This window comes from Chiloscyllium plagiosum, unplaced genomic scaffold (assembly GCF_037043375.1).
Source record: "Chiloscyllium plagiosum isolate Xiang-an unplaced genomic scaffold, Cpla_swu_hap1 HiC_scaffold_9, whole genome shotgun sequence".
In the NCBI taxonomy this organism is placed as follows: domain Eukaryota; kingdom Metazoa; phylum Chordata; class Chondrichthyes; order Orectolobiformes; family Hemiscylliidae; genus Chiloscyllium; species Chiloscyllium plagiosum.
In genome coordinates this window covers 62,664,357-62,685,454 of record NW_028270147.1, presented here as the reverse complement: position 1 = coordinate 62,685,454, position 21,098 = coordinate 62,664,357, and the positions used below count along the sequence as shown (strand labels likewise).

General features: G+C 41.3%; 1 protein-coding gene across 2 annotated transcripts in view; it reads left to right on the top strand.

Annotated features, from left to right (window-relative positions):
• The window catches only part of cachd1 (cache domain containing 1), a 167,144-nt gene that overhangs the window by 68,650 nt on the left and 77,396 nt on the right, over positions 1–21,098 (top strand). For both annotated transcript variants that reach the window (XM_043699442.2, XM_087990687.1), the window contains exon 2: positions 16,178–16,240. In XM_043699442.2, coding sequence (XP_043555377.1) covers positions 16,178–16,240 — 63 coding nt within the window. The remainder of the gene's footprint in view (positions 1–16,177; positions 16,241–21,098) is intronic.

Genomic DNA, 21,098 nt, shown 5'->3' with positions numbered 1-21,098 from the left:
TGCTGGAAAAGCACAGCAGGTCAGGCAGCATCCGAGGAGCAGGAGAAATGATGTTTTGGGCATAAGGCTCATTCCTGATGAAGAGCTTATGCCTGAAACGTCGACTCTCCTCCTAGGATGCTGCCTGACGTGCTGTGCTTTTCTAGCACTACACTCTCAACTGTGTAATTAATAGTCTGACGTTTCCCGAGTAACACTTTATTTCATTTCTTCGGAACACTTTAAAGTTTCCGATTTAAATGAAGAATTTCAGAGGGTTCCAGGTGTGGATGAATTGCCTGTGGAACTTTCAGTTTTCCAAGCAACTCCTTAAGTCTGCTATAATGGGGATTTTGCAGAGATCCGATACATAAGCTCCATCCAAGCTGAAATAATGCTGTATCTGGCCAGCGGAAAATCCTGGCCAACTGAAGCAGCTCATTAATCGGTTTGATGGAACATACTGGGTAACAATATTCTGTGTTTATCTGTGACTCTTGTCTTGTATTTTCCTTAAAGGACTACTAGATGTGGATTTCTGACAAATACTTGCATTAGTGTGAACCAGTGGAATCACAGTGCATGACACAGACATTTCAAATGTTCAGAAGCAAGTTAATGAAAGATTTATGATCATTTAAAACTAAGCACTGTCAATATTGTATATCTCTATAAAGTTAATGATTTAATATATCAAGTTAAGTGTTTCTCCCCTGCCATACGAAACAATAATTGAAAAACAGTGGCTCTCTTTATATTGTGGTTTCTTTTCAACCATGAACTCTTCACCTCTGGTTGTCTTCTTGCATTCCCTTCCTATTGATATGCTTACCAAAGCATCCAGTTTCCCTCTTGTTCACCAGTTTCTCCTGCACTTGTTTGTTCTCTTGCCTTCACTTGATTTCCTCCCAATTTCTATCTGTTCTCTGGCCCATTGCCTTGCATACTCACAGTTTCTCCATCATTTCCTTTGCTTAGACCCTCTTTCTCTCACTCCATCTTAGGTTCCTGGCCATTCTTTATTAAGAGCTCCTCCTCCTCTATTTTAAAATCTGCTTGAAATTCTTGTTGCTTTTTTTTTTGCTCCCCTCCAGGTCTGGGACCTGTCCCTAATCAGTACATGTTTGTGCTCATCCTGCTTTCTCTTAGTACTATGTACACCTCTCCCTACAGGGGGCTCTCTTAGCTACAGTGGGTGGGGACCATCGTTACATGGTCCCCTCACTGGGGCGCACTTTGGCCTGATTCCCCCTTAGACAGTCTTACCCAACCGTCCCAGCCTCTTGATTTCATGAAGCTATTTTGCAGAACTATACATACTGTTCTGGAAAATGCAATTTTTGTTTCGTTACATTGCTTTTTTTTATGTCTTATATATAGGGCTGAAAAAAATGATAGTACCTACACATAGAAATTAGCTGAATTGCTTTTGTGTCGAAGAACAATTCCATACCAGGGTTGATACAGTTGAAACATATCCCAGGATTAGATGCCTGGCTGGCAAATACTTACTGGCGAGGCTCAAGCTTGTTTACCACTTGGGTGATGTGTGTAATAGTGGTTAGTGAATATGTAACTTACCCTTTTAATAAAGATGAGAATTTTGGAAGATGAACAAAGTTTTCCTTTTGTTGTTCTTTGTGCACTCAGACCAAGGCTCTCCTTGATTTCAGTTGCATTCTCCTGACCATCTACAAAATGATTTTCGTTTAGTTTAACATCTGGAACCAATTTTGCTGTCTGCAGTGTGTCTGACAATTATCAGCTCTTCCTAGTTCTTTCAGTCTTGTCACATATTTTAGGAGTTCATAAATGTCTACAGTTTCAAAGGCCTGCTTTCTTGAGACTTTTTACCTTTTTTTTGGTAACATACAGTGATGTAATTGTTTTTACAACATTACTGAAGTCTTGCGTAAGGAATGAGGTTTTTCCATTTTTTTTCTGCATGGTAAAATTGAAAGCCAAATAGGAATGTTTACTGAAGTATACTAAGCAGACTAAATTATAAGGATTTTGTATGAAAATCTATGTATAAAATATAGTATATAGAGTACATGTCATTTAAAAAATTGATTGTGACAGCGAAATGTACATTGTATAAACAGTACCAGGGACACTATATATTTTTGTTCCACTGTATATGCATTTATGAATATCTTAGTTCTAAGTGTATGTACATATGTACAAAATTGGTATGTATAAATTATACAATAAATAATTCCTATCTTTTAAGTTAGTGACCTCAATTCTTGGGATAAAGAAATTCTTCTATATTGGGATCTGCACCAAACTCCACGGTGAATCTGAGGAGGATTCTCCTCGATCTCCTGTCCTTCACTCTGGGTTGGGGCATGGTGCTGGGTTTGCGGTTGTTGAGTAAGTTTGGGCTCACAGAAGCATAGAATGCTCGTCCAGAGTGGAGTATTTGGGGGTGGAGGGTTATGCTGATGTGTAGTGGGAACTAGTGTGCTGTTGTCTAGTATTTGGAGCTGGAATTGTATTATTTGAGTGATACTTATTAGAAGTCGTATTTTGTGCTCTTGTTACTCGGGTGGAGGTTTTGAAAGAGACCTCAAATTCCTGCGCATCAGCGAACACTTTCTTGGAGGGTACAGATTGGAGCAGGTGGATCATCTCAATGTCGATACCTGTCACAGAAGAAATAAAAATAAATTATCTATTTAATCTCATAGCTCTTCACGCAGAGTTGAGACCTGGTGTTCAGGCCAAGTCTGGCCAAGTTCAGGCCATGACACTTGGTGGAATTTGAATTCAATTTAAAAAAAAACCTCTGGAATTAAGCGTTTAATGATGGCCATGAATCCGTTGTCGATTGTTAGAAGAACCCATTTGGTTCACTAATGTCCTTCAAGGAAGGAAGGTGCAATCCTTACCTAGTCTGGCAGATATGTGACTTCAGACACACAGCAATGTAGTTGAGTCTTAACTAGCATCTGGGCAATAAATGCTGGCCTAGCCAGTGACTCCCTCATCCCATGAATGAATGAAAAAAATGGTACGAGACATTTGGACTACTGACCGATGTAATTTTATAACTATTTTACTTTTCTTTTCATTTATTTTCTTGTCTTTGACTTACAGTTAAGTCACAAAAGTTGTAGCAATTTGAGATGCAGAATAGAGTCAGTTAAAGCATTAATGTTTTTCAAATACGATTAAAAGAGGAGCAGGAAAATGAAGGAACTCTAGGTTTACTGCACCGGTGTTGAAGTTTCACAAATTAACATAAGTTGAAATGCAGATGTAAGGATTTATAATGAAAAATTTTACACAGTAATATTAAATTGTTTGTGGTGCAGGTTTTGACAGAAATAGCTAATGCTACGAAGCAATGAGCCTCTGTTCTCTGCTCATTTTCTGCTAATTCCCTCATTCATGTTATTGTTACATTGACATGTGACTGTTGCAACAGGCTCCTGGTGATCTTCCACAATGACAATGTCAATAATTTGAATGAGGGAATTAAAAATAATAATCCAAGTTTGTTGATGCCACAAAGGGTGACAAACGTAGATGGATAGACAAGTGGTGAGGATGACTTAGAGCCTGCAGAGAGATATAGACAGGTTAAGTGAATGAGCAAAAACTTGGCAGATGGGGATATAATGTTGGAAAATGAAGTTATGCACTTCGAAAGAATAGTGGGGCTAAATGTTAAATAATGGAAAAAGACTGCAGAAAGCTACAGATCAGAGTGATTTGGGAGGCCTTGTGCATGAATCAGTTAAAAATAAACTAGCATCAAGTTCACTAGGTAATAGAGAAGACAAATAGAATGTTGTCCTTTATTTCAAAGTGAATGGTGTAAAACAACAGAAGGTCTAGCCAAGGCAACATCAAACCAGAGTTGGAATATTGTGCTGAGTTGCAGTCCCTGAGGAAAGATATATTGGCATTGGAGGCAGAGAGGATTCACGCAGCTGGTTTTGGGTGTGGAGGACCTGTCTTGTGAGGAGAGGTTGAGTAGGTTGGGCAAGTACTTATTGGACTTCAGAAGAATGAGAGGTGACCTCCTTGAAATGTGTAAGTTTCTTAGAGGCTTGATAGGGTAGATGTACAGAGACTGTTTCCTTTGTAATAGAGTGTAGACCATGGGTGGCATGGTGGCTCAGTAGTTAGCATTGCTGCCTTACAGTGCCAATGACCCAGGTTTGATTCCAGTCTCTGGCAACTGTGCAAACTCCACACAGACATTCTCCCAGTGTCTGTGTGAGTTTCTTCTGTGTACTCCGGTTTCCTTCCACAGTCCAAAGATGGTCAAGCTAAATTACCTGCAGTGTGCACGGATGTGCAGGCTAGGTGGATTGGCCATGGGAAATGCAGGGTTACATGAATAGGGTAGAGGGGTGGATCTTCGGAGGGTCAATATGGATTCATTGGTTGAATGCCTGCTTCCAGACGTAGGGATTCTATGATAAGAGCTGCCTCCTTGCATAAGCTTTTCATGTTTATAAACTAGAAGATGTTCACTGGTGATTGAGATGGTACAATGGTACAAACATCACATGGGAGAAAGTGAGGTCTGCAGATGCTGGAGATCAGAGATGGAAATGTGTTGCTGGAAAAGCGCAGCAGGTCAGGCAGCATCTAGGGAACAGGAGAATCGACGTTTCGGGCATTAGCCCTTCTTCAGGAATCCTGAAGAAGGGCTAATGCCCGAAACGTCGATTCTCCTGTTCCCTAGATGTTGCCTGACCTGCTGCGCTTTTCCAGCAACACATTTCCATCTACAAACATCACATGCTCAGTAAATCAATTAATCCTGAGAGTAAGTCCAATGATAAAAGTTAATCAAAGCCAGCTAAAGTAACAAGTGGGCAACAGAAGTCCCATTTTTACCTACGTGGAATTTTACTATTGAAAGTATAAGTTTTGATTCTGTTTGTGATGATTTTGTTGCATGTTACTGTGAACTTTAGCGAGCCAGTCACACCATAATTAGTTTTGCCTTTCAGTTTTTGCCTTGCCTTCGCTGTGGTGTGACAGAAAACACTACCCCCATTATTCCTCTAGCTTTGTAAAGATGTTATGTCTGGACAACTTTGTTCAATTATCCCCATCTCTTTATAGACTTGAGGTGGTATGTTACTTATCTGCACCTTGTGTGCAGTGCTGTGGGAGATAGTCTGCTAATGTATTAAGATAACTATGAAGGTATTAGATTTTATCTAAAAAATGTTGCCGAGAACTAAACACATCTTTGCTTATGTAAAAATAGTCTAGGACAAAGTGAGGACTGCAGATGCTGGAGATCAGAGCTGAAAATGTGCTGCTGGAGATTCCTGAAGAAGGGTTCGTGCCCGAAACGTCGATTTCTCCTGCTCCTTTATGTAAAAATAGTGACCATACTTCCAAAATATTCATTGCCTGTGATGCTGTGCTGGATATCCTAAACATTTAAAACATGTTATATAAAGTGCAGAGTTCCAAGAACTATTTTTTTTTCTTAAATTTATGCAATACTTGGCCTTTCCATTTAAAATTTGTTATTCATGTACAATTTAAATACTGGTACTTAGTGGATTCTGATCAGTTTAGTTTAAAAATAGCCTACTTCAACTAATATTCTTGTTTGTTTTAAGTTCGTATGTATTAGTTTTGGTCCCAGTAATTAAGATAAGATAATGGAGCAGTTTTGAGCAGGAACACTGTTGTTTTACAATTTACTGAGTTCAAGATAGACTGTGATAAGTATAAATTTCATGTGTAACTAACATTGGATCCATTACAGGCGTTTTTCAACAAATTAAAGTGCATATCATGGGCTGGAAGACAGATGTGAGGTGAACGTTTGTTTTATTTTGTCCTGGAGGAAATATCACCGTTTTGTCGAGTTTCCAGACACATTTGTTTACACAGCAGAACACCTACAGAAAGCAGCTATATAGATTTACTTGGAAAGTTGCCCAAATGTAGCGAGGGGGAGAAATTCAGTCCGGCCAACTATACTCAAACAGCATGAAATGTGAGCTTACCCAGCCATGTCTTTTAGAAAATAGAGTTGTCATACGATTCCTGAGGCAACTATTTCCTTTTCCCTCTAGAATCCTATCTCGGGTGTTGGGTTTCTGTTCCTGTCAGTTCATTGCAGCACTACTTTTGACAACAAGAAAATATAAATGTAAAATGAAGAGAACTTTCTGAACTATCCAAAGCAGTATTTGGAGAACATTTGACTGAGATATACTGTAATTCAATCTGTGCAGTGAAATCAAGCTTCTGAGAGGATGTTTCACTTTCCTGTTCACTTGTTTATGCTTTGAAGAGAATGTCAAGTTTCCCCTTCCTGTAATGTCAGTATGCTAAGTGACCTATAGATCGGTTAGCCTGACATCAGTAGGGAAAGTGCTAAAATCTATTATTAGAGATGTGGTAACAACACTGAGAGAGTCACACTGTGTGATTAGGAGGAGTTACCAGCAATTTGTGAGAGGGAACTTGTGTATTGACAATTTTGGTTTTCTTTTGAGATTATAACTAGATAAGGGAGGGACCAGTGGAAATTGTGAATGTGTTTTCAAAAGCATTCAATATGCTTCTATGATTCAATGAGGTCATGACAAACTTAGTATTCATGGAGGCAAGTAGCTGAAAGATGAAATAGTGCAGGGAAACTTTGAATGGTTTAGAAATGCCCAAACCCTGAGAACTGTTGGAATGCAGAGGGATTTGGGTGTCCTTGTACATAAACCACAGAATAGTAAACCTGCAGGTGTGCAAATGCATTTGATACATTTAGCCTTTATTTCAAAGAAGAGGTTAGAACACAAGAGTGAAGAAATCTTAATGCAATGATATAGACCCTTGTTGACACCATACCTGGATGAGTGTATATTGGTTTTAGCTTCCTTGCTGAAGGAGAGGTGTGCTTACCTTGGATACAGTACAAAGGTCATGAGACTGACTCTTGAGAATGAGGTGATCCTCCTGCTAGACAGGATTGAGTTGTCCAGGCATTTAATCTGTGGAATCAGAAGAATGAGAGGCGATTGAACTCAAAACATAAGGTTCCTTTTAATGGATTCACTGGGACAATCTAGAATGCTGAGTCACGGTTTCAGAATAATGGATTTAAACCTGAGACGAGAAACTTTTTTTTTCCAGAGAGCTGTAAATAATCAGATCTTTGGGAATTGAGAGAGAGAGAGATGATGCAAGAAGGTACAGTTCAGAGATATTGTTACTATAAGACCATAGTATACAGGAGCAAAATTAGGCTGTTCAGCCCATTGAGACTGCTCCAGCATTCAATCATGGCTGATATGTTTCTCAACCCATCCTCCTGCCTTCTCCCCAGAACCCTCGACCCCCTTACTAATCAAGAGCCTATCAACCTCTGTCTTAAATACACTCAATGACTTGGCCTCCACAGACCTGCGTGGCAATGAATTTCACAGATTCACCACCCTCTGGCTGAAGCAATTCCTCATGTTAGTTCCAAAGCGTCGTCCCATCACTCTGAGGTTGTGCCCTTGGGTCTGAGTCTCTCCTACTAGCGGAGGCATTTTCTCCACGTCCACTCTATCCAGGCCGTTCTCTATTCTGAGGGTTTCAATCAGATTCCTCCCCCCTCTTCCCCACCCCCAACCTCATCTTTCTAAATTCAGTGAGTAGAGATCCAGAGTACTCAACTGCTTCTCATCTGACGAGCCCTTCGTACCTGGGATCAATCATGTAAATGTCCTCTGGACTATGATTTTCACCAATAATTTGGTCTCTGCGCAGATCAAGTGAAGGCCATTCAAGTATCCTCCTGTCCCTGACCGTAGACAAATTGAGTATCTGGCCTACATGATGTGACTGTCTCCTAAGAACAGAAAAATTAGAAGCAAGAACAGGCCATTTGCCCCCTCGGGCCTGCTCTACCATTCAATAAGATCTCATGACTGATCTGCCCCAGGCCCCAACATTTTTGTGTGAGCTCATCAAATACAGGGACCAAAATTTTACACAGTGCACCAGGTGTGGCCTCACCAACATGTTATGCAAAACTTGCCTATTTTTAAGCTTCAAATAACTGCCAAAATTCCATTTGCCACCGTAATTTTTTGCAGTACATGTATGTTAATTTTGTTTCATTCACTCTCTCTGCTTCATTTTGTTTGGAATCTCTCTCCATTTAAATGATTGACTTCCATTTGGTTCTTTCTATCAAAGTGCACTTTTCTACATTAAATTCCATTTGCCAAGATTTTGTCCACCTGGTTATACCAGATTATAGCCACAAATTTAACAAAACGCTATATCGTCCCAGGATTTGGTGCATTACCTCTCTGCATGTACATAGTTAAAATATTTAAAACTCATTTGCTCATCAAATTCAAACTCAGGAGTTTCTGGAGTCCACAACAAAAGATATAAAAATTGCATTCTCCTGTATCAAATTCTCAAGTTAGCACAGAGTGTGATGCAATAACAGTACTCCAATTCTTAGGTGTGCAATAGCAAAATCTATATGTTTTTACAGAGAGCCTGTTACTCCCATGCAAGCTGCAGTTGGAAAATTAGTTTCTTGCTGCTGTGAGTAATACTTGTGCACTTTCAATTGATTGGTTAGTACTGCAGCCAGGAAATTCCTGCTAACTAGACTCCTTAACTAGCTTGCAGTTTGGAAGTTCTAAGTTAGAGTCTAACTGTGAAACTAAACTTGAATTATCACAGATGCCCAATTTCCCAAGTTGGCATTTGTACCTTAGCACACTTTGTTCCTATGCTCTGAATAACATGTACCTTGCTTACAAGCAAGTTGGATAGAATTAGGACAACAAGGGGCAGTTTGGTGGCTCAGTGGTTAGCACTGCTGCCTCACAGCGCCAGGGATCCGGGTTCGATTCCAGCCTCGGATGACTGTCTGTGTGGAATTTGCACATTCTCCCCATGTCTGCATGGGTTTCTTCCAGGTGCTCTGGTTTCTCCCCACAATCTAGGTGAATTGGCCAAGCTGAATTGCCCATAGTGTTGGTTAGGTGCATTAGTCAGGGGGAAATGTAGACTGTAGAATGTAGAGTGATAGGGTAAGGGCAGGTTACTCTTCAGAGGGTCAGTGTGGACTTGTTGGGCTGAATGGCCTGTTTCCACACTGTAGGGATTCGATGATAACTCAAAACGTGTAACAATTATATTTTGTGTATTGTTGCTTGACGTTTGGATGGTGCATCTTCCAATGGCTGTACAAGTCTTTTACAATTTGCGAAAGGGAAAATCTCTTAATGGAATTGTTTGGAGCCTAACGTGCTCAATTCACAGGAAGAACTATAGTCTCCCTTTCTAGTTAGTGCATACCGCCACCAACAGAGAGGCTGCTGATTTAAAAACCCCATTATTGGGCAGGAAGCGATAGTCTATGTCACCTGTTTTCCAGTGCTGTTTCTGAAGATGGGGTTACTGTCAGTTCCTGCTCTGCCACCTAAGCTGGGGCATTTATTTCTGAGTGATGCATGTAAGTTGCTACCAACCCTCCTTCATTCTTTATAATCCCTGAATATTATCTTAGTAAGTAAATTGCCAGTTTCTCTGCATTACACATACATAATGGTGTTAAGAATTGCATTTATGGTGGTGTAGATTTTCAGTTGCTAATTTAATGTTTGAAGTTGTTCCAGTTTGAATTGGCAGTCAGTTGAAGTTCACATTGATGGCTGCACTCCTGTTTTGTGAAGTTGGATTAATTTTTTGAAATGTCTTGTTACCTGATTAGTGTGTGGGTTGTTGGTTTTTCACTTTTCAAAATATATCAAGGTATGAATAATGGATTAGATTAGCTTGATTGCAGACTGTAAAACCAAAGACTATTTGACCTACCAATTGTGTTCCTTCCATGAACCACGCATAATGAAACCTACCCAAACCTTTTAATTTTCTAAAGAAAGGTCCGACAGGCATAGTTTAGTTTTATTTTGATCACTGGAGGAAGCAACTTAGTCTGAGCAGTTCCAGGAGCCACATAATTGAAATAAAGTGGGTGGGTGTCTTGCCAATAGCAGTGCAGATTGAGCATTCATAAGGTGACCAATGAGACATTACATAGTAGTCTTCTATCAGCTATAGAAAGAAACTTTGCAGAAGGATAACACTGCAAGTAATCAGGTAAGGCACTGTCTGTGGAGACAGAAACAATACAGATGCTTCAGGTTAGCAACCTATCTTAAAGTTTTGATGAAATAAACCTTTCAGCTGGTCTTTTGCAATCTGTTGGTCTCCATTGCAGCCCCTGCAGAAAGCACTGTAGAACCACTTCATGCAGGCGCACTGTACATTGGAAGAAGGGGAGTTAGGACAAGGGGAGATTCTGACTGTTACCACCAAAAAACCTGGTGGAGACTGAGCACAACCAGTTCTAGTCTCAGCTCTTATCCCTAATAACTCTGTATGGCATTTAAATTTGATCCAATAGTTTCAGAACATCAGGGTGAGTAGCTGTAAAGGTACTGGCTCAATTTTTCTGGACCAGAGCAGTTGGGTTTGGAGGTAGGGTGTCTAGGAAAGAAAGGGGAAGAACGTTGGGGTTGATTCTCTGATACAGTCCTACTTCCTGGCGACTCTCCCAGGGATGTGACAGGAATTAGCTCGAGTACGTGCTGCACTGAGCCAGGCAGCCAGTCGGTGCTGTTAAGGTCCTACATAGACACTGGCATTTTAGCAGTGTCTGAGTGGCACCCTGCCAAGTTTGGAGGTCACCAACTCATTCGAGGCAGCCTCCTAGCAACAGGATAATAAACATCTAAGCAAGGATGAAAGGTTGCTACCACTGCTAGTACTGCTCCATCCTGATAACTCTATTGCCCTCAGGCCTGGATCTTTGACGTTGAGCAGTCCTTGTGTTTGTTGGCCTCAGCTATACCCATTGCTTCTGGCCAGGCTTCCAGCCAGACATCATGTCAGTGTCCTCTGACAGGAAATGTCTAGGTGACCAACTCTTGGAAGGTTTTTATCTGCCCCTCCCCAGTGAGTTTGGGTTCTTGGTGCCATGTGGAAAACTCCGCAAAAAATACTCATGATTTGGAGATGCTGGTGTTGAACTGGGGTGGACAAAGTTAAAAATCACAACACTAGGTTATAGTCCAACTGGTTTGTTTGGAAGCACTAGCTTTCAGAGTGGTGTTCCTTCTTCAGGTGGTCACAACTAGTGCTTCCAAAATAATACTGAAGTTGTGCATGGGAATGCAGTGTGGGAGAAAATGTAACTTCATTCAAAGGTAACTCTGTGGTTCCATTCCCTTTCATTAAAGGAAATAATGGAGTGGTAATAGCCTCTTGGTAGTGTTGCTGGGCTATTAATCTAGAAACGCAGCTAATGTTCTGGGTACCTGGCTTCAAATCCCACCATGGCAGCTGGTGAAGTTTGAATTCAATACAAATTATCTAGAATTAGAAATCTACTGCTAACTATGAAGCCATTGAAGATTGTTGGAAAAACCAATCTGGTTCACTAATGTCCTTCAGGGAAGGAAATCTGCCATTCTCACCTGGTCTGGCCTATATGTGACTCCAAACCCACAGCAATGTGGTTGACACTCAACTACTCTCTGAAATGACTTAGCAAGCCACTTAGTTGCTTCAATCAGTACAAAGTCTGAACAAAGAAATGAAACAGGACTGACCACCCAGCATTGACTGAGGCACTGGAAGAAAAGGCAGAAACAGTCCTCTTGACCCGATAAAGTTGTGTTTACTAACATCTGGGGGCTGGTACCAAAGCCAAGAGAGTTGTATGACATAGTCGTACTCCTGAATCATACCTTACACCGTCCCAGACATCACCAACCCTGGGTGGTCCTGCCCACTAACAGGAAACACACAGCAGAGGGAGTGGCACTGTGGTATACTGTACAATCTGGAGGGAGTTGCCTGAGTTTTCAACATTGACTCTGGATCCCATGAAGACTCATGACATCATCTTAACCATGGGAAAGGAAACCTCCTGCAGGTTACCACATACCGTCTTCCCTTCACTGATGAATCCTTACTCCTCCATGTTGAATGACATTTGGAGGAAGGACTGAGGATGGCAAGGGAACAGAATGTACTCTGCAGTCTGGATGGGAAGCTGATAGACGGTGTCTGCAGCAGGTGGTGAGGGAACCAAAAAGAGGGAAAAAAACATACTTGAACTCATCCTTACCAGTCTTGCCAGCTGCAGATGCATCTGTCCATGTATTGGTAGGAATAACCACACAGAGCTTGTGGAGACAAAAATTCCACCATCTCATTGAGAATACTCTTCATCATGCTGTCTGGCACTGTCACTGTGCTATCTGTGCTTGGTTCAGGAAGAATGCCAGCAGCATGGTGCATCTGCCCGGTTAGCCCCAGATTCACCTGTGTCCACTTGTCACCGCTGCAGATGTCCAATCAGTCTTACTTAATGACATTAAGTGGTCATTACTTAATGACTACTGCCCAGTGGCTCTGACCTCCATAATCATGAAGTGCTTTGAGAGCTGGTCATGGCCCACATCAGCTCCAGTCTCCCAGCCTGCCTCGATCCCCTGCAATTTGCTTACCAATGTACCAGGCCCACAGCAGACACCACTTCCTGAGCCCTGCACTCATCCCTGCAACACCTGGATAGCAAGGACATCGACATCAGTCTCCTACTTATCAAACTCTGACTCTCCAGCATCTGCAGTCTTCGCTTTCTCCTACTCAACAACTACAACAGCACCTTCAACACCATTATCCCCTCCAGACTGATCTCAAAACTGGGACCTTGGTCTCTCGTCTGCTCTCTGCAGGCTCTTTAGCTTCCTGACCCACAGACCGCAATCAGTGAAGATGGACAACTGCACCTCCTCCACAATAACTCTCAACACTTGAGGGCCCCCAAAGGATGTGTCCTTGCCCTCTACATTACTCCTTGTATACCCACTGGTGTTGGCAAATTCCGCATGAACAGCATCCACAGATTTGCTGATGACAGCACCATGGTAGGATGGATATCAAACAACGATGAGTCAGAATTCAGACAGGAGATAGAGGGCTTGGTGACATGGTGCAATGATAACAACCTCTCTCTCAATGTCAGCAAAACTAAAGAACTGATCATTGACTTCAGGAAAAAAGGGAAGAAAACACAAGATGTACTGCAGAAATTCACCAAGGATCCTTAGCACCTTCCAAACCTATGACCACTTCCATCTAGAAGGACAAGGGCAGCAGATACATGGGAACACCATCAACTGCAAGTTCCCCTCCAAGCCTCTCACCATCCTGACTTGGAAATATACCACCATTCCTTCACTGTTACTGGATCCAATTCCTGGAATTCCCTCAAGTGCATTGTGGGTCAACCTGCAGCATGTGAACTGTAGTTCAAAAGACAGCTCAGTATCACCTTCTCAAGGCAACTAGGGGCAGGCAATAAATGTTGGCCCAGCCAGTGACACATACGAGTGAATTAAACACATCCATTTCATTGTAGGGTAATTGCATTAAGTAAACAACATGATTGAAATTCAATCAAGCTAAAGTTGTTTCAACTAGGATACTTAACAGAGCATTCTCCTAAGCAGTTTTACTTTCGTAGTTTTGGATCAGAAATCACATTTGTTAATCATAGAATTTCTTTTTAAAAACTAGAAACTTGAAAATATACAGAATATCATCATTTAACCAGTTTGCAGCAGCTTTCTGATAGTCATGACTGGTCCAATTTCATGGACCTTTCTCTATATCCTTTCCTGGTTTTCTTTCTCAGATACTTATTTTCTTTTCTGAAGCTATCTAAATTCTACATCCAAAATATTTTTCAGAGATCATTCTATGTCCTAATTACCTTGGCTTTTTTTTATTCGTCTTGTGGCGGTCTTCAGTTTTGTCACTGATAAATGAAAGGAACTTTATGTAATATATCAAAGCATTTGTGATTTTAAAAAAGTGAGATCTCCTATAACCTTCCAGTTTCACACACATTTCCTCTTCATCCTTGATATCAAAAAAAGGACGATATTCTGACTGAGGCCCAACTAATGATTTGCATAAATTTAGAAACTTGGATGAAACACCAAAGCAAGATATTGTAATAATTCATGCAGATGCCAGAAGAGATTAAATTGAGAAATAATAATTATAACAAGCTTGATTGTTAAAAGCTTATTTTCAGAGCAAGGAAGGACTAATATTGAAAATTGTGATTCATTGAGGTCATAATCAAATGACAAAGTTGAAGGCTGTCATAAAGTAAAAAATCAGATATTTCTCTTCTGAATATTATGATCAAGAACAAAATCCGTGATCCTTACCAACAAAGAGTCTACCTCTATGAAGACCGGGGTCAAACAAGGCTGTGTTTTTATATTATCGCTCTTCACCATCACCCTTACTCCAATATTTCATTTCACAACCAGCAAACTACTGATAGGTGTGGAGATAATTTACTGAGCAGGTAGGAACTTGTTCAACTAATGTCACCTTTAATCCAAACCAGAGTGACTGCAGTCTCAGTCATTGAGCCTCAGTAAGTAAATATGGACAGTTTCCATGATTTGAGATAATGAAATGATCATCAGCTCCTCCAGTGTGCCAGTTCAGCCTTCAGTTAACTCAGGCTAAAAGTACTTGGTAACCAGGGTCTCAAACCTGAAACAAAGGTTGTGGTTTCCCAGGCAGCAATTCGTTCCTTAGCTCCTATACACTTCAGAGACTTGAACAGCCTACAGCCCGCACCTCAAGGCACTGGGAAAAGTAACAGCAGTGAAACAGTAGCATCCTCTTGAAATCTAGCAGTGCTAATCACTTAAAGCTAATACACTGGACAGGGCAAGTCATCTGAATGCCTAACATGCAGTATCTGAAGTAACTGCTCTGCCCAGAACTTGGATATGGTAAGCCGCTACCAGGAGCACAGCAAAAATGTTTCAGGATTGGCTTCCAACTATCCTGGAGGAGCCTAAAAATGGCCTCGTCAATTCATAGGGGTTTCTGGCCTGTGACTGAGAGAGTGCACAACATACTGAGACTTTATCAAGAATATGTAGAAGCAAAGTTGAGGCCTTGTAGGGAGCACACCATCCTCTCAACAACTCAGTGACTCGAGCCTTAACCTCCACCTGCCTCACACATGGCTGAGTCTGCCGATTGTGGATTGGACTTCAAAACTTTGTCAAAAGCCATTGAAGTGGAGTGGAAGAAAGTCTCCCTTGGTCCTGAGGAACTGTTTTAAAAAGTATAATGGGGATAGCCTAACTGTGGAAAAGTCTTTATTTTAAAATGGTTGCTCTGATTAAGTTGGGAAGAGAAGATTTTTTTTCTTTTTTCAAAAAGATCTACTAAATCAATTTTTCTGATGCCTCGTCAATTGTAAATGAAAAGATATTTAAGAAATAAAGTGATGCATTTTAAGTCTTTGAAATAAACCAGGATCATTATAAACCAGGCTCATTTGTTTAGAAGCTTTAATTTTCATGTTTTACTTTTCAAAACCCTGTTGTAGCCCTCTTTATATTAAAAGCACCTGCAGCAAGCTTTCTAGACTCCATTTTTGGGGTGGGGTGCGGTAGGGGTAAAGGAACAGCCTAGAAGTTTGGAGCTGATCAGCCTGAACTGTTTTTTAAATTTAACCTTTCTTTTTATAATCAATCTGTTCAGAGATGTTATTGACATCCCTGGAGCAGGTGGGACTTGAACCCAGGTCTCTCGGTCCCAGGGGTAGGGGCTGCACTGGAAAGTAGCATGTTCAAAGCACATTGCAGGAAAAAGTGATTTGATTTATCTTCTTCAATCAGCCCCGGAGTTGGGGCTATTCAGCTAACTGCCTGCACGTTCTGCTTGGTTCAGAAACTTGATTGTAGTCAGTATTTATGGAGCCAACCCCAACATGAGTCTTCACTTTTGGGAGTGCAGGTAAAATTTGAGAAGACAAAACATAATCTATAGGTTGGGGGTTCTTAGAGTTTGTGTATTCAGAGGCTGCAAAGATTTGCACCATGGAACTTAAGGCCATTTATCAATTTGAAATTCATGTTCCAAATAATCTGCAGAAATACAAAATTGCAACTATTAATGGACTTTGAGGTGGCAACTCTTACACATAGCTCCTTTGAAATCTTCAGACCTAGAGAGTTCACATATGATTGTAATAACCTTGGCTTAAAGGGCTGCAGTTTTGATGCACTCAGTGTAGAACTTTTTTTTTGTGCGTAACTGTCCTCTAACCTGTCCTGCTCTGTTCTGTTTCCAGACAATCTACAACTCATTTGTGTACACTGAAAAAATTTCCAATGGAGAAACAGAAGTCCAGCAGGTGAGTAAGATGTTTCATTCCCTTTTTCATAGCAATCTACTTTTGTTGCCAAGCATCTGGCAGAGAATAACCTTGGCAAACTTGTCGGGTTTTTTTTTCACCTTGTAAGATCTAAGGCCCCTTAGCTGCATGAGTCACATAGCTGATAACTTGCATGAGTGTAGCTGTCAGCCAGATCCTCAGGCCCATGTAATATTCAACTTGTGATGTTTGTTGACTTCTGATTGAAAGCCTGGAGAGTTTATTTACTTTCTCATGTCATCAATGTCGTGGCACATTTTGAAGCAGGTGTGTAGTTGTGGAATTCCAACTGTAATCAAATGAATTTGTTCTGTACTCAAACTCTGCCTAGATAATGGGAGTTGTAGTCTCTAAAGCTCATGTTTTCCCCTCCTGCTGTGATTTGGCAGCTAATTAAACTATTGATCTGATACGAATCATACTGCTTGTGAAGGCTGAGTTTAGTTCTTGAATCATGCCTGACTGTTCTCAATTGACGTAATGTGGGAGCACTACAAGTAGCTTAAGCTAGGCTAGGGTCAAGCAACCAAGACTGTTTGCTATTGATTACCATGCACTGATGGAAACTTTTGCTCATGTGAATGTCACCCTAAAAACGGCATTGACCTATGTTTATTTCCATAGTCCCATAACTCTATTGACAATTTCAAGTAAACTGACTAATGAGCAACAATCCAGTAACATTGTTGAAGCTGAACCCAGCATACTGCAAGCACCTTTCAAAGGGAAGTTCAGTAAATTTTGAGATCTTGTGGATTGTGTTACAGAGACTCTGCTGACCAAGAAGCTATCTCTTAATTCCTTCATTATGATGTGACTGCAACTATCATGAATGAGAGATCTGAAACAGTAGCCTTCACAATCCAGAACTGTGTGTAGCAAGCCTGTGTGATAGCTCCTATATGGGTTATATTCTCCCTAACAATGGCTGTTCACATCATCAAAGATCAACTCTCTGGTGTGAATATTAAATACACCTCCATGGAAAATTCTTTAACCTCAGTTACTTCCATGTTAAAACTAAACTGGCCACCATAGACATATGTGATCTACAGGATGTGGAGGTCCACAGTATTGTTGCCCACTTTGCACTAAATTAGTAAGTCACTCTCAGTCTCTTCAATTCTATATCTCACAGTGGTTGACTGTCCTTGAACAGCGCCAGAATGAAGTTCAAATGGCCAGATTTATAGTCAGTCAAATATTCCGCTTCAATACATATTCAAAGGGATTCTCCAGAATATGCTGAGCACGCTGATACCTTGGCACTTGTCCCTCTGAAAAGATCCCCGTTGACAAGGCTATCGAACACTAGGTCAGCTGAGTAAGCTCAATAGCACATACACGACTAAAAGTCCAAGTATGCACGGTGGTTGTTGACATACTGCTCTGAGAGCTGGGTTGTCTATCAGCGATGCAGAAGACTGGCAGAAAAATTAACTTAGAGCTAGCATTCCACCAGCAACATTAGCTCAGTTCAATGGAAGAATCATTAAACAAATACCTGTGCTCTCCTTGATGCTAGCTCCATAAGTATTCAGGCCAAATATCTCTCAGATCAACTCTAGTGGTCTGAACACGGCATCCAGATAACGAGAAAGCATTTCCCTGTCAGCTCCTGTTTTCGCAACTCTCCAATAGCCAGAACTTGAGGGGAGGACAAAGAAGATGCAATTGGGCAAGTTGTTGGAGGGATTCCTGAGGGACAGGATGTACATGTATTTGGAAAGGCAAGGACTGATTAGGGATAGTCAACATGGCTTTGTGCATGGGAAATCATGTCTCAAAAACTTAATAGAGTTTTTTGAAGAAGTAACAAAGAGGATTGATGAGGGCAGAGCAGTAGATGTGATCTATATGGACTTCAGTAAGGCATTCGACAAGGTTCCCCATGGGAGACTGATTAGCAAGGTTAGATCTCATGGCATACAGGGAGAACTAGCCATTTGGATACAGAGCTGGCTCAAAGGTAGAACACAGAGGGTGGTGGTGGAGGGTTTTTTTCAGACTGGAGGCCTGTGACCAGTGGAGTGCCACAAGGATCGGTGCTGGGTCCTCTACTTTTTGTCATTTACATAAATGATATGGATGCGAGCACAAGAGGTACAGTTAGTAAGTTTGCAGATGACACCAAAATTGGAGGTGTAGTGGACAGCAAAGAGGGTTACTTCAGATTACAACAGGATCTTGACCAGATGGGCCAATGGGCTGAAAAGTGGCAGATGGAGTTTAATTCAGATAAATGCGAGGTGCTGCATTTTGGGAAAGCAAATCTTAGCAGGACTTATACTCTTAATGGTAAGGTCCTAGGGAGTGTTGCTGAACAAAGAGACCGTGAAGTGCAGCTTCGTAGCTCCTTGAAAGTGGAGTTGCTGGTCGATAAGGTAGTGAAGAAGGTGTTTGGTATGCTTTCCTTTATTGGTCAGTGTATTGAGTACAGGAGTTGGGAGGTCATGTTGCGGCTGTACAGGACATTGGTTAGGCCACTGTTGGAATATTACATGCAATTCTGGTCTCCTTCCTATCGGAAAGATGTTGTGAAACTTGAAAGAGTTCAGAAAAGATTTACAAGGATGTTGCCAGGGTTGGAGGATTTGAGCTATAGGGAGATGCTGAACAGGCTGGGGCTGTTTTCCCTGGAGTATCGGATGCTGAGGGTGACCTTATAGAGGTTTACAAAATTATGAGGGGCATGGATAGAATAAATAGACAAAGTCTTTTCTCTGGGGTCGGGGAGTCCAGAACTAGAGGGCATAGGTTTAGGGTGAGAGGGCCAAGATATAAAAAGACCTAAGGGGCAACTTTCTCACGCAGAGTGTGGTGTGTGTATGGAGTAAACTGCCAGAGGAAGCGGTGGAGGCTGGTACAGTTGCAACATTTAAGAGGCATTTGGATGGGTACATGAATAGGAAGGGTTTGGAGGGATAGGGGCCGGGTGCTGGCAGGTGCGACTAGATTCGGTTGAGATATCTGGTCTACATGGATGGGTTGGACCGAAGGGTTGTTTCCATGCTGTACATCTCTATGACTCTGACTCTAAAAGCACCCCAAGCTGTCTTTACAGCATTGATCTCAATGACTGAAAGGAACTTGCTAGCAACTGTTCAGAATGGTGATATACTTCTCCATTGCAATTTGAGTCCCAGAATGTTAACAATGAGGCAGATCATTGACAGAATAGGAAAGATAAATAGGCAAATCCTGCACTTCTATACCCTCTGACTCCTAAGCTGCCCTGTCCCACATGTCCAAAGGTATGTGGATTTATAAATTGACCTGCTCAGTTACATGAAGACATGCAGGGACCTTGCAACATCCTCAATTCGACAGCAAACTAACTCTGCTGCTAATGGTCTCATTTCGTTTTACTTCATAATGGTATATCACATTGGTAATGCTGCATAAACCCATTTGATTTAAGATATGACTTTGGTTGTATAGCATTATGCCAAAAAGCCACAAAAGGCCTCAGTAGTTCTGAAACCTGTACTGCTGTGGAAATTAAGTCAATCTGAGATGCTGGCAAAGGTGAAAATGAAGTTTGCAATTTTGATGGCAAGTGAAGGTATTGGAGAAAATGGTCTTCTGATTAGAAATTTCCCTCGTGCAGAGGAAGACACTTGTGGGAGGTCAGTCACCTCAGGATTGCTGAGGGTGCAATCCCAAACTGCTCCAACAATGACTTTTATCCATCATAAAGTCAAAAATTGGGATGTTCACTGATAATTTGTACAGTTAACACATCATTTACAACTCCACAGAAACTGAAGTAGTCTATGCCCATAATCAGCAAGACCTATACAACTTCTGGGTTGGAGCTGGCAAGTAAAATTTATGCCACACAATCATCAAAGAATACCCATTTCCAGTGAGAGAGAATCTGACCTTTTCCACATGGTAATCAACAGGATTACTATCACTGAGTCCCCTGTAGTCACTTCACAGGTAAACATTACACTGTCCTTTAAGTACGAGTTCAGCTCTTTCAATACTAGTCCATAATGGCTTAACCTTTTTGGGGTTTACTTCTACTGTTTGTCCGTCTCAGCCTAGTAACTTTTAACCCCGAACCGCTCTTCCCCCGAACACAAGCTAGGTGAATGTTCCAGCTTCAATATCACTTCCAAACCCATGACTGTAACCATCCAGAAAATCAAGCAGTTACATGAGTATATCACCGTCTCCAAATTTCTCTCCAAGTCAATCATCTAATGGTGCACTGGGTGTATCTACATCAAATAAACTGCTGCAGTTTGTCATGAAGGCGGCTCACCACTACCGCCTCAAAGGCAATTAAGGGTGGACTATAAATGTTGGCCAGGCAGCGCAGCCCACAACCTTTTGAATGAATGAAATAAAAATCTTCACATGGGTTTAGGTTTTTGATCAGAATACGAGCCTGCATGCTGAATATCAAGACATTCACCCTCCAACTAATCCCTCTATCCCACAGTCCAGCAGACTGACCTGTTTGTGATATTCAGATATTTTAGAAGAGCCAAAATGGAGGAGGCTCAAAAGGTCAAAAAGCTTTCCCGATGTTCCTGCAACCTTGAAATGGATCACCATAGCAATGTGAACCATATAGACTTTGTATGCAGGGAGAGGTGCTGCAAGTTATCCTTGAAAGCCTAACTCTCTCTCATCTTTGAGTTAAATGGACAGTTTAAATTGCAATTGTTTGCAACCTGTAATTCTCTGCACATTTCTTGGACTTTGGAGACGTGCAGTTAAGCCACTGAGAACACACAGGATACCCACTGATCCAAGAGTAAACATTTTGTACCTTCCTCATAGTTAAAGAATCTGGGCTGTCTTTAATCACTAACAATCAAAT